This window comes from Pseudonaja textilis, chromosome 1, assembly GCF_049901715.1.
Source record: "Pseudonaja textilis isolate UNSWEBS1 chromosome 1, rPseTex1.2, whole genome shotgun sequence".
Lineage (NCBI taxonomy): Eukaryota > Metazoa > Chordata > Lepidosauria > Squamata > Elapidae > Pseudonaja > Pseudonaja textilis.
In genome coordinates, this window is record NC_141990.1 from 66,594,138 (window position 1) to 66,608,406 (window position 14,269).

General features: G+C 37.3%; 1 protein-coding gene across 11 annotated transcripts in view; it reads left to right on the forward strand.

Moving 5' to 3' along the window:
- Nucleotides 1-14,269, forward strand: part of CEP170 (centrosomal protein 170) — an 81,346-nt gene that overhangs the window by 13,959 nt on the left and 53,118 nt on the right. For all 11 annotated transcript variants that reach the window (XM_087936868.1, XM_087936913.1, XM_087936861.1 and 8 more), the window contains exons 2-7: nucleotides 4,223-4,367; nucleotides 6,944-7,033; nucleotides 8,597-8,675; nucleotides 10,107-10,165; nucleotides 11,448-11,610; nucleotides 13,522-13,656. In XM_087936868.1, coding sequence (XP_087792994.1) covers nucleotides 4,263-4,367; nucleotides 6,944-7,033; nucleotides 8,597-8,675; nucleotides 10,107-10,165; nucleotides 11,448-11,610; nucleotides 13,522-13,656 — 631 coding nt within the window. In that variant the 5' untranslated portion in view covers nucleotides 4,223-4,262. The remainder of the gene's footprint in view (nucleotides 1-4,222; nucleotides 4,368-6,943; nucleotides 7,034-8,596; nucleotides 8,676-10,106; nucleotides 10,166-11,447; nucleotides 11,611-13,521; nucleotides 13,657-14,269) is intronic.

Here is a 14,269-nt window from a genome sequence, read left to right on the forward strand (position 1 = left end):
ATGGGATGCCTTGTCTGCAAGTGCAGGGAGCCTGGGGAAGGAGGCGGGTGTAAACCAGTGAAAGGGGAAGGAGGCTATACAGTGTGTAAGAACAAAGAAATGTTGGGATGGGAGGAGACTGCCCAAGCATCTTGTGACCTCACCTGGCAACTCCCCTTTTAACTTCGTTTATGGGAAGCTGGCAGAGAACGTCAGCAATAACTCATGAGGGATGCTGCAACGGGTCATATATATGAGCTAGTTGCAAGTGCCCGAATTTTATTTACATGGCTGTGGAAGTGCTACAATGGCCTAAAGTTCAAGGGCAGGTTGAAAGTCCCTTTGTTCAGTGTCATTGTAAATGTTGAAGAACTCTGAACAATTAGTTGTAACTCCCATCAAAGTAAATCAGACAAAAAATGTGATGGGGAAGTTATACTCTTTTTGCCGATCACATTTCAAACATGCTAGGAAATTGTGGTTTGGTTAAAATTAGAAACAAAAGGGAAGAATTTTATGAGCCTGATTCTTCTTTATGAGACAAAAAAATGATAATTAAAATGAAAAAACAGTTTTTTATTTATTTGAATTATCAATATGCACTGCTCAAAAAAATAAATAGAACACAAAAATAAGACATCGTAGATCTGAATGAATGAAATATTCTTATTAAATACTTCGTTCATTACATAGTTGAATGTGCTGGCAGCACAATCAAACAAAAATTATCAATGGAAATCAAATTTAGCAACCCATGGAGGTCTGGATTTGGAGTTACACTCAAAATTAAAGTGGAAAAAAACACTACAGGCTGATCTAACTTTGATGTAATGTCCTTAAAACAAGTCAAAATGAGGCTCAGTAGTGTGTGTGGCCTCCACGTGCGTGTAAGACCTCCCTACAATGCCTGGGCATGCTCCTGATGAGGTGGCGGATGGTCTCCTGAGGGATCTCCTCCCACACCTGGTCTAAAGCATCCTCCAACTCCTGGACCGTCTGGTGCAATGTGGCATTGGTGGGTGGAGCAAGACATGATGTCCCAGATGTGCTCAATTGGATTCAGGTCTAGGGAACGGGCGGGCCAGTCCATAGCATCGATGCCTTCGTCTTGCAGGAACTGCTGACACACTCCAGCCACATGAGGTTTAGCATTGTGCATTAGGAGGAACCCAGGGCCAACTGCACCCATATGGTCTCACAAGGGGTCTGAGGATCTCATCTCGGTACCTAATGACAGTCAGGCTACCTCTGGCAAGCACATGGAAGGCTGTGCGGCCCCCTAAAGAAATGCCACCCCACACCATTATTGACCCACTGCCAAACCGGTCATGCTGGAGGATGTTGCAGGCAGCAGAACATTCTCCACAGCATCTCCAGACTCTGTCACATCTGTCACATGTGCTCAGTGTGAACCTGCTTTCATCTGTGAAGAGCACAGGGCGCCAGTGGCAAATGTGCCAATCTTGGTGTTCTCTGGGAAATGCCAAATGTCCTGCACAGTGTTGGGCTGTAAGCACAACCCCCCCTGTGGACGTCGGGCCCTCTTACCACCCTCATGGAGTCTGTTTCTGACTGTTTGAGCAGCCACATGCACATTTGTGGCCTGCTGGAGGTCATTTTGCAGGGTTCTGGCAGTGCTCCTCCTGTCCCTCCTTGCACAAAGGTGGTGGTAGCGGTCCTGATGCTGGATTGTTGCCCTCCTACAGCCTCCTCCACGTCTCCTGGTGTACTGGCCTGTCCCCTGGTAGCGCCTCCATGCTCTGGACACTACGCTGACAGACACAGCAATCCTTCTTGCCACAGCTCGCATTAATGTGCCATCCTGGATGAGCTGCACTACCTGAGCCACTTGTGTGGGTTGTAGACTCCGTCTCATGCTACCACTAGAGTGAAAGCACTGCCGGCATTCAAAAGTGACCAAACCATCAGCCAGAAAGCATAGGAACTGAGAAGTGGTCTGTGGTCACCACCTGCAGAACCACTCCTTTATTGGGGATGTCTTGCTAACTGCCTATGCTTTCCACCTGTTGTCTATTTCATTTGCACAACAGCATGTGAAATTGATTGTCAATCAGTGTTGCTACCTAAGTGGACAGTTTGATTTCACAGAAGTGTGATTGACTTGGAGTTACATTGTGTTGTTTAAGTGTTCCCTTTATTTTTTTGAGCAGTGTATTTAAAGTGTTGTCAAAGTATTTATGGAGTGTTGTCAGAGTTTGAAATAAGCTTTAGAAAATTGTGAAGATATCAAGCACTAGACAGTTTAATGACCTACGGTTAAATTTATTCTAAATAATTAAATTCAACTTATAGGTTGAGCGATACAGTGGAACTACAGATAACCCATGTAAAATGCCTGATCAAAAGAGAAACAGCATTCAATTTATTAACATAAATTTTAATGGAATATTAACTGTTTGGGGGAAAACACCATGATTTCAGCTTTTTTTGTGAAAATATTTTGATAGACAGCAATTGAGATGTCTTTTGTTTGCTTCAGATAGCAAGTTAATTTCAAGGTTAAGAAACTAAGCAACAAATATGATTGGCATCTACTGACTCTTTGCTGTGTTCAAGCTGATGTGTAAGCTTTACTAAAATTGGATTTTTCAAAATTATCTGTCTTAAACACCTACAAGCCCTCACATTCAAAGAACACTTACTGTAGTGCTACTTAAGGCTGTCTCATGTGTAGAATTGTAATTAAGCCCCACTCATGATTCTAGCTACAACGAAGTTGTGCTTCCAAACTCCTTTAAGCTGCTTCTGGATGCTGCCACACAACTTCTTTGGGTTTATTGAGGCTTCTGACCACATATTCTTGGATCTGCTTCTTCTCTACCATGAGCCTGAATATGACATCCTCCAAACACCCATTCTCCACTGCACTTTTTCAAGCTCCACTTCTCCTCTCTCTGTATGTCTTTCTCTGTCTTTGTCTCTCCTCTCCCTTCCCTTCCCCTCCCCCTCTCCCTCCCTCTCCTTCCCTCTTACTCTGTCTCACATACACACACACACAACTACTACAGTGGCTGATTCTGCTGGTATGATTGGCTTTAGTACTGTCTGACGTAGCCCTTCAGACCTCTTGAAGTCTCTTCTATTAAGCTTTGTGAGTCTGCTATATTGGATCTGCTATATTGGTTACTTGGCAGACCAAAATGGTGAGGGAGAAACCACTTTTCCTTCCCTCCCTTTCTCCTTTGGCTCCCTCTGTAAGAGCTTAGCCTATAACACAGGGCAGTCTTCTCTCCAGCAGCCTTGAGGAAACTTAACCTAGTTGGGCTTCATCCATGAACTGTGTCTCAGGAGCACAAAAGGCATAGAAGGCTGGCCTTTTAAGATATTTTTGCATGGAAAAGCCAAGCAGCCCTGCCTCTAGGCACTGAAAATGTACATCAGGGTTGTATGTACAATCAGTTCTGATTATTTTCAAATAAAATGTCTCTTGAAACATTCTTTATCTGCAGAAGTTCTTAGGTTGGCATCACTTTTGCAATTTGGATGTAGGGGAAAATAACAGTCATTCTTTCATTCATGAAAGCAATCATATTTAAAGTGGGTTTTTTTGGGGGGGGTGCATTGAAAACAGTGACTAAAAACAGTATGTGTACCTATAGAAAACATCGTGATACATTTCTGTATGAAAAATAATGTCTGTGAAACAGCCCTTGAAAGACACTACAGAGGGTGGTGAGCGCAGCACAAAATATCGTGGGCTGTCTCCTGGTACCACTAGATGAAATCGCTAGGACTTGCTGCCTTAGAAGAATGAGGAAAATCCTCAGGGACTACTCACACCCTGGTCAGCACTTCTTTACTCTCCTACCATCGGGAAGGAGATATAGAAGCATAGCCAGTTGCACAAACAGGCTGAAGAATAGTTTTTATCCATGGGCTGTCAGACTCCTGAATGCAACGTAGTATGATAGACTTGCAGGGCCGGCACAACATGCAACATATTCACATCGGTGCAATAGGACTGTGTGTTTGTTAATATGATTTATGGGGTTAGGGATTTTCTGTTTTCACTGGGAGTTGTATAGTATTGGGGGGATGCACTAAGGGAGGCTCACCAATCTCATTGTCCACATGTTGTGCTCTGAAAATAAAGGTTTGAATTAAATTGAAATGATAAACATTTCTGGCATTGGGAAGTGCAAAGATTCCCAATGATTTTTAAAAATCCCATTAGGAACTAGAATGTCATGTTAACTAAAATATATTCCCCTTCTCATTGCAGGATGACGTAGCCCTGTGAGGATTTATCAGCTAAGCAGAAAATGAGCTTAACATCCTGGTTTTTGGTGAGCAGTGGAGGCACCCGTCATAGACTGCCACGAGAAATGATTTTTGTTGGACGAGATGACTGTGAGCTGATGTTGCAGGTAATTCTATCTGTTCTCCAGGCAGTAAATGTTGAAGGCTTGGATGTAATATACTAAATGCATACTACTTTCTGAGGAGTCTATTTTGAACTGTTACCGTAAGTAGTTTACTTTTCCCTATTTAGCCTCTAGCAATAATTTGAATCCCACAAATATTATAGCTCAGACCTCTAAAGGTTTTCATCCTATGGCTCCCTCATTTCATTTTTTCCCTGTAAATACCTGAAATAGAGGAATTGAGAAAGTTAGAAAAAATATACAATTCTAAAATATTTTCTCAGTATTAATAAACCAAATGCTGTGATGTAAAAAGTATCATTACATAGTGTTGGATTCCACAAAGCTAACCAAGTTTGCTGCATCACTAACATTAAGAAGGTTGTAATGCTGTATAAAGTAGTTTATCATGCTGCAACTGGCTTTGGAGAACCTTTGAACTAAAGCTGACAGTTAAGTATATACAATACTACACTAAAATGTTAGCTGTAAAACTCTAGATGTCAGTTTAGATTAGAAAGCTTACAGGTTTGTAACCTAGTAACATAATGCTTGATTTGCATGCATGGTCTGGTGATCTTACAAAGGATTGTACAGGTCTGATAAGAGGTAACAAGCAAGTTTAATAACTCATGAACGGTTTGTCCTTTATAGTTCAGCAGTTATTTCTCCCTGTTATATTTTGATCAGATATCCAAGGTTTTTTGTAGTCCATTGTGTATATTTTTATCCTATTTGGGGCTATTGTCATTACTAACAATACAACAATAGATTAGTTTTCACAAAATTGGCATTGATGAGCCATGACCCAAGATCACAATCATAGCTTCAAGTATATAAGTTACTGGTAAGATCCAGATTTATATGAAAGGCTATGTTATAATGGAAGGAGATGGGACAGAAAGGAGAAGAGAACATCAAGAAAGGTGGACTATAAATGGATTAAATAGATAAAAAAGAAAGAAAAGAAATTTAAAGAGATCTGAAAATATTAACAATTTTTTGAGATGGGGGATGTGTCCTGAAATGAGCTGTGTCCGCCAAGATTGTGCCAGGCATTGTATTTTTTTGTTTTGTTTTTCAACTCTTGTCAAAATAAAGTAGTTTTAAATTTATACAGTTTGCTATTTTAAAATTGTGTAATATGAACATCATTTAATTTTTTTTTGTAATGAGAGGTACTCATTACTTCCACATATTCATTCTGTGCTCATTCACCAAATACACTGATCTTGCTGATTTTAGCTGTAGTGCCTTTTATATATGGGAGGAGGGCTTTGCCATTCTCTTATTCTCTGTCTTGGATTTTGGTTGTGGTTTCTTTTTGGATTAGGTGGGTAATGTTATTTCTTTGGAATCCATTGGCTGTTAGTACATTAGTGAGAGTGTGCAGTTCGTTTTTTAGGTGTTGTTCGTCGGCTAAGCATTTTGTTCTGGAGATGAGTGTCTCAGCTACGGAATTGATCTGTGCTTGGTATTGGTTTGAGAGTGCGTGTAGATAGTGGTTTGTATGTGTTTTCTTCTGGTAGATGGTATGTCCTAGGGAGCCATTGGATTTTTTGTATACTAAGACATCTAGGAAGGGAAGGTGATTGTTAGTTTCTGTTTCCATGGTGAATTGTATTTTGGGGTGTAGGCTGTTGAGGTGTGTGAGGAAGTTGTTCAGTTTTTCTTTCCCATGTGGCCAGTTTATGAAGGTGTCATCTATGTATCTGAGCCAGAATTTGGGCTTGTGATCAAATTTTTCTAGAGCTTGTGTTTCAATTTATTAAGTCACCCCCGAAAAGACGTCCTAGCCATTTCTTCGGGGCTCAAAAAACAAACAAACACCCGGCCTTATTTTATGAGAAACATGGTACACACACACACACACACACACACACACACACTCACAAATATACATATACATATACATGTGTGAATATGAAGCAATTTTTTTTAAAAAATTGTTTGTTCCTCTTGTTGCATCAAGTGAATTCTTACATTTCTGTTTGGAATTAATTATCTGCAGTGCAAACTCTATATATATACTTCAACAGAATGTACTATTTCTAGTTTTTGGTAATAGTTGATTACATATTACATTTATTTATATTATTTTTCTATAACAACATAGTTTGGGGAACAGAAGAAGGGAGCTCTTGTTAGCTGTTTCATTGTAATCTCTAGTAATCACTGTTTAAAGAATGCTATCTAGTAGTTTTCTTGAATAACTAATCTAGGTTTCAATGGAAAATACAGAAATAAAGAGAGATTGCAATTAGCTGTAAGTATTACTCTTTCATTCAAGTTTGGCCATCACTTTTCCTGGACTTCCTAATAGTCACCCAATATTATGCAAAAATCTCAAGTGCTAAAGTAGATGTACATGTAGTGTTATTTGAAAAATTACATTTCTACTTCATTTTAACGTAGATTCCAGGCTTCTTACACTTTAACAATGATGGTGTCGTGTGTTTTGTAGTTATATAGTAATTCATTTTGAATTATCTACTTTTTCAGAAATGATTACAGTTATTAATTTTTGCTACTTCAGATGTATAAATTAATATAGAAATTGTGTCTTCTAAATATTTCAGTCACGTAGTGTGGATAAGCAACATGCTGTTATCAATTATGATGCCTCTGCTGATGAACACTTGGTGAAAGATTTAGGCAGTCTAAATGGGGTAAGTATATTTTGTTTTTATTCAGTCTAGATGGTTCAAAACAACTATTTTTAGCTGTATATTTGTTATGTCAGAGCCACTTGAATGTGATGGTGAAGGTACTGTGCTAGAAACCAGGACACCATGAGTTGTAGTCCTGCCTTAGGCACAGAGCCAGCTAGGTGACCCTGGGCCAGTCACTCTCTCACCTCTGAGAAAGACGTAAGAGAAAACCATCTTTGAAAACCCTTGCCAAGAAAAATGCAGGGACTAGTCTAGACAATTGCTAGGAAAATGCACAAAACAAAATAAAACAAATTGCAATGTAGCATAAGCAATTTTTTTTTGTTATATAGTTGGGGTGTACCATAGTTGGGATGATTTCCAGGTTTGGAGGCTATTTTAAGGGAATTTGAGAGTATCTTTTGAAGAAGTATGAAACTAAAATTGGTAGCATGTACTAGTTACTAACAGATAAAACTTAAGATAATTTGAAAATTAGTCAAATGCCAGAAAATATTAGTATGTTTTGGTGCATGTTAATATATACCCATCAAGTTAAATTTTGAGCCCCGTTACAAAACTATTTAGAATGAAATTTTCCTCTCTTGTCCCAACGGCGGCATCCATTGCTAAGCCAAACAGGTGTGGATAATGAGATGGAAAATAAATGGAAGCCCTGTTTCGTGTGGGGATAATGCATAATTGTGTAATGTAAAATTAGGCTTTCACTAAAGAATTACATGCTCATTCTTTGCTTCACACTGGAGCTCTTAGCGAAAGCTTCTTCAGCCATTAAGTAATAACAGTTTTAAAATATATTCAGTAAAAAGCTAGAATGTATGTTTAAAAAAGAAAAACACCTTATAGTTAACCCACCATATGATCCGGAATATGCAGTAATAGACTGGAATTAAAATGTTCATAAAACATTTCTGATTTAATATGAAAGTTCTATGGTTTAAACATTTATGGTTTCTTATGAAGCTCATCTGGTAGAATATTCACTGATAATACTTTAAATTTTATAAATAAACATGAATAAAGTGAGGTACTTATTACAGGAGATAATTGACTTTCCTTCAGATGTGCTGATTCTGAGATATACTAAGATGTATTGTAATCCTTAAACATAGTTATGAAGTGATGTATGAACTTGGTAAAAGCAAATATACAGTAGTTTGCAAGTATTCAGAGGCATAGTAAATGATGTTGATGTCAGTAAAATTTAAGTATATTTTCTATTTGTATTCCTATCTCATTTTTAAATGGGGGGGAAGATGTTCATTAGTTCCTCCCCTACTCTTTCTGTAATGTTACTTATCCTAACAAGAAATAATGTGATGAGTATATATTGTACAAGTATGTATATTTTTATACAATTTTCTTGTTTTGTTTGGATAATCATATGCTGTGCTATGACTTTGATATGAACAAAATAAGGAAAACATCAAGAAATATATTACTGTAATATTATTTATTTATTAGATTTATACCCTATCTTTCTCTTAAAACTCAACGTAGGTTATCTGTTTTTCCCAATTTATCCTAGCAACAACATTCTTGCTTTCTTTTTTTCTCCAGACTTTTGTGAATGATGTGCGGATTCCAGAACAGACTTACATCATCCTAAAGCTTGATGATAAACTGAGATTTGGATATGATATCCTTAACATAACAATAACACAATAGAAAAACATGTTTGATCATACCTAAGATTTTATTTCATTTGAATTTTGTAACTTGTTGATAAAATGACAGTTGAGTAGTACAAAACAGTAAGTTTGTGGATTCTCAAATTGAATTTTGTCATTATAGAAGAAAATAAGAATAAAAAAGATACCGGAAATATTACATTTTTAAAACCTTACTTACATAGCTTTGCATCTCTGCTTTTCAGAAAGTAAAAGTGCTACAAGATAGGAGTTCTCTAGTAATTTGCTTGAATACTGAAAAGGGAGAAACTGGTAATTTTTTACTTGCTCAGATTCACTGAAACCAAATTAGATATTTTGAGTAAACTAATGAGTTAATTCTGGCATTTCTTGTTGCTGCTTTTCCATTGGATTAAATGCCTATCTTTCCATCAAGTTCTTCCATATATATTACCTCAAAAACATTTTAAGCACACATGTAGCTTATATTTCACCTAAATGTTTTGGCATTATGTCCAAATTGGCTAATTAAAACCTGTGACTCAATTTGCTTAAAATGGGTAAGCAGGGTTTTAAATTAGATTGCTAATTAATTTTCATAATTTTCCAATCTATTGAACATTGAGTCATGATACAGCTAGCAGCAGGATTAATGTTATGTTTAAAAATATAAATTGTTTTTAGTATGTCAAAATGTGACTAGTACTTAAGAGAGAGAGAGAGAGAGCGCATACACGCTAAGGCCAGTGTATATAAAGATATCAATGTAATATTTTATTTAAAAAGTATTGTAACAATGAGCAATATTGTAATTTGGAGAAGAACAGTACGTGTTTGTGTCTGGAAAATTGCTGTCCCTTTTCCTACCCTTGGACAATGCCATATTTTGTCCCTTGTAAATTATTTCCTCCCAAGGAACATGCGTCTTTCCCATCAAGCTCATTAGCGTATAAGTGATTATCATTTTTGTCCTCCCTTCCCACACCTCTTTTACATATTTTATACTGAAGGTTTTTATATATTGAAATGTTCTGATCTACAGAAAAATATTTGCATATTTTTCTATTTTATAACTGCACATACATATTGTGTCCCTTTCAGATATGATATTTTAATTGTTTAATATAAGCAGCTGGGAGAGAAGTATACAGCCCAATTGCAATAAACAAAAAGCAGAGGTGGAGATTGTATGCATATGAATTTAAGCAGGAGGGGGCAGGAGAAAGACTCTGTGAATGCGAGAGGAAGCAATGGAGATGCTGCAGCAGACCTGTTTCCCTAAGCCACTATCCATGACTGTACACAGTTCTCAAGGACAAGCCTACCCATGTTGGTTAAATGTAAACAATTGTAGTGTCTAAAAAACTTGTAGATTAAAAATAATTTGAAGTTTCTGAAATAGTTGGACAAGAGCTACTAGTTTCCTTATCATGTTATACATACCAATCTTTTCACTGTAGTCAGAGGAGAGCTGAGAGTGCCTGAAGAAGCACTTAAGGTAAAAAATTAAATGCATATGTACTTTGTTTCTTGTACTGTGTTTTAATTAAATACTTGACTCCCATTAAGTGACAGTCCCCATTTGTATGTGCTGCTATTGCTGTCACTTTGAATGGAGCAAAAGTTACCATATATTTCTATCTATAAGATGCCCCCATGTATAGGACTCCCCTCCCACATTTTTCTTACCTAAATTCAGAAATCAGGAGAAAACTGTCTCAGGCGGCAGGGGTGGGGCCTGCGCATAAGGTAGCAGCCCAGAGCCAAAGTGCCAGCAGAACACCAGAGGGTCAGGGAGGGTGCTAAAGCATGCGGGCGTCCTGCCTGCAGTGCCCATGCCGATTGGCTCTTCCTGGCCAGAGCTGGAATGTTGCTGCATTTAAGTGCCGGTAACAGATAACAGATAATCAGAGTTGGAAGGGACCTTGTAGGTCATCTAGTCCAACCCCCGCCCAAGCGGAAGACCCTACACCATTTCTGACAAATGGCAGTCCAATCTCTTCTTGAAAGTCTCAAGTGATGGCACTCCCACAACTTCCGAGGGCAAGCTGTTCCATTGGTTGATTGTTCTCACTGTCAGAAAATTTCTCCTTATTTCCAGATTAAATCTTTCCTTGTTCAATTTCCAGCCATTATTCCTTGTCTGGTTTAGAGGCACTTTAGAAAATAGATTGACCCCTTCCTCTCTGTGGCAGCGCCTCCAATATTATAGATGCCAGCCTTCCCTCTGGTAGACCTGGGCAACTGCTGGAGAGAGATGGGTCCATTTCAGCCCTGGCACCCAGATGCCCTTGCTCCCTCCAAGCATTCCTTTGCCTAACTGATTTCCAGCTCCATCGCATTTCTCCGTTGTGTTTCTCACCATTGTGTGCAGGAAAACAAAAGTTTGTGGGACTAAAAAAAAAGTTAAATCAATTGCAACTTCTTGCGGAAAAAAAAAGATTTTGCAAAGTTGGAATTTTGATTGATTGAACCTTTTTTTAGTCCCACAAACTTTTGTTTTGTTGCCCGGGGCTGCCGCCTTATGCTCAGGCTGGAAATCAGGTAGGCAAAGAAATGCTTTTGTTACATATATATGGCTCCCAAAAGGAAGCGTAACTTTTGATGAACATATGAACATTTATAGCTAAATATGTTTACTAAAAATGTATCATCTGACAAATGAACTTATTCATTAGTATTTGAAGCAAATACTAATCGGTTTTGTTAAATTAAACAACATGTTTTTATATGTCCTATTATTTTCTTGCTTTGTCTGGTTGATTTTGTATACTCTTCAGCATGAGAAGTTTACTAGTCAGCTACAATTATCTCAGAAATCCTCAGAGGTGGACAGCACAAAACTAAGCAGTGGCAAAACTGCAGAACCAAGAGTACAAGACAGCACTGTTGAAATTCATCACAAAGCAATTGATGTTCTCAAGTCAGAAGAAAAATCAACAGGTGATGAAATTAAATAAGTACTACAATCTTTAAAGTATGCTGAATGCATGATGACTTTCTTAATGATTGCAGCATTTAGCAATGAAATTCCATCCCAACTGTGGCCATAAGTCAAGGATAACCTGTAAACAGCATTCAAGAGTAACTATGTATGAAAAATAATTACACTCTAAGTCAATTTATTAAAGGCATATCATATTCTTACATTTCTCTGCCACTTTCAGTTATGTGTGGTTTATAAAAATACAGGTATATCTGAGAATGTTTTAATTTTTTTGCACTTTGAAGTACTGCTATAAAGAAAGATAGAAGCCTTATAGGAACATAAAGGAGTCAGTGATTCAAAGACAATGTCAGGCCCTTGAAAGTGAGTGCATGAAACATGAGTATTCTGTGCTAAATTACCAGTTTAGCATTCTCTCACAGCTAAAAAATTATATTAGCCTCTTTTCTGTCGCTGACAAGACGTGATTAGCTAAGATATGCATGAGGGAGTAAAGGAACACCTTAAATATACCTGCATACCTAACTTAGGCTGTTTTGTATAAGCCTGGCAATTAGTCCTATGCAGATAAATATGGCCATCGGTTTTTGGGATATCATGCCTTTTAATATAGATGTGAAAATACTTGGAAGGTTTACTGGGACGTTTGATCTATGTGACAATAAATAAAAGGCATGGGGCTCAGTTTTTTATTTCCTCAATTTTAAACAATCTCTTATAAGCCTACACAAATTTTGGTGAATAGTTTTGGGATAGATGAAGACAGCCTGAGATAATAAGTCAAATAAGTCAAAGGCAAAGGTTCTTTGCTCCTTCTCTGCTATATCCAAGATAGTAATGCAACCAGATTGGGATGGATTTCTATTGTCTTTCAATAGAAACACAAGTAAAGAAGATTAGCATACTCTTGGATTCAGTACAGTAAGGAGAAACATGAGTGACATAAAAGTATAGGAGTTCTTTTTCATTAGGTTAGACTTGCAAGTCAACTTTCTTGAGGCCCAAACCCTGTCTCAAATATTAATCTTGTCACAATTGCACAGGCGAGGTTATAGATACATTATAATATAGTGTCTTGTTATTTTTTTCCAATTCTTCTGGAGTTATTGTAACATTTAATACCTATTCTGAATTGGTGGTTCTAGTTGCCAGTCTGATTTGGCATCCTGTTTAGCTTCTACAGTGAAACCTTAATTTATTAGATTGTTCAGGAGGAAAGTTAATAAAATATGAATGTCCATTAAATTCCAAGATTCCTTCTTCCCGCTTTCTACTTTCTCTTCCTGGAGATTATCTATAGGCACTTCTGAAGACAGCTTACTGGGGGAACAATAATTACTTTCTTCTACCCCTGGTAAAGATTGACAGAACTTTTTCTCACACTGAAGAACGGTAGCAAAGATACTCTCATTCCATATATAGGCAAATAAAATAAACCACTTTTCTAAAATACCACAGTATGCTTCTCTGGTTGATAAAGTATAAATGGAAACAGAAAATTACATTATAACAAATCAGCATATTCTGTGAATTGGTATAAATTGTTACTGTCTATTCCATTACCGTCTATATGTTTACGGTTTTTTAATGCAATTAAACTTTTGTCCCAGAGCAAATATTTCATCCTGTAACAGCTCTGAAATCCAGCAAGTTGCAATATAAACAATGTAAACAAAAGGAGAAAATGACTGAAAGTTCACTTGAAACTCAAGGCAACTGTTTAAATTGTATTTTGAGCAGCTACAGTATAAGCAAATATACAATTTGTAAAGCAAGCCTTAGATTGTCTTGAAGATATTTGCATGAAAGAATCAGAGGATTTAAAATATATCTGCACTCGTGACAGAACTATTGTACCATATTGTTACCTTGGTTGTTTTATAGAAAAATGTTTTCTGTTTATTTAGATCTTTCTGGAGTGCATCGAGGTACACCATTATATGGACAGCCATCTTGGTGGGGTGATGATGAGACTGAAGAGCAGAATGGCTGTAGACAAGATGGTAAACCTGAAGAGAAAACACAAGAAATAGTACTTTTAGGTGAGGTTGTCCAGAAGGTAAATCCTCCTGTAGCTTTTCCCCAGATCCTTTTCACAAGTGATAAGGTTTGTACATATTGTATACTCCTCCTCCTTCTAAGTTAATAATTTAAAATGAAAATTTTTGTATATTGGAACAATGCAGGTTCAGGGGAGAGAAGACAAGGTTAGTATATTGTAGATTATTAATTCTGTACTATTCTGATAACATGTAAGAATGACTTTGGAACACAGGAAGAAGACCCATAACCTAGACATCAACCTGATAAGAGAAGTTCAGTTTGCAGATTGCGGGAAAGTATGAGAAGACTTCAAAAAGGACCCACCTTAGATTTTGAGAGACTAAAAGGAAAGGAGGGAAAATTGTATGTTTGAGAATCTTTCTGATATAAATTTAGCACATACTTAATATAGAGTTAAGTGAGAGAGAGAAGCAAAAGGAAAGGGGACTGAAGCAGTATTTTGGCTCCAATTCACAGCTTGATAGATCAAGCTCATTTAAAGGAAATTCAGTATAAATGTTGAAGCATGAAAACAGCTTCAAGGAGGAGTGCTTAGAAGGTTTGCAGAATATGCTAGAAAGCAATATCAGGATTGATATCAAAGGAGAGGTT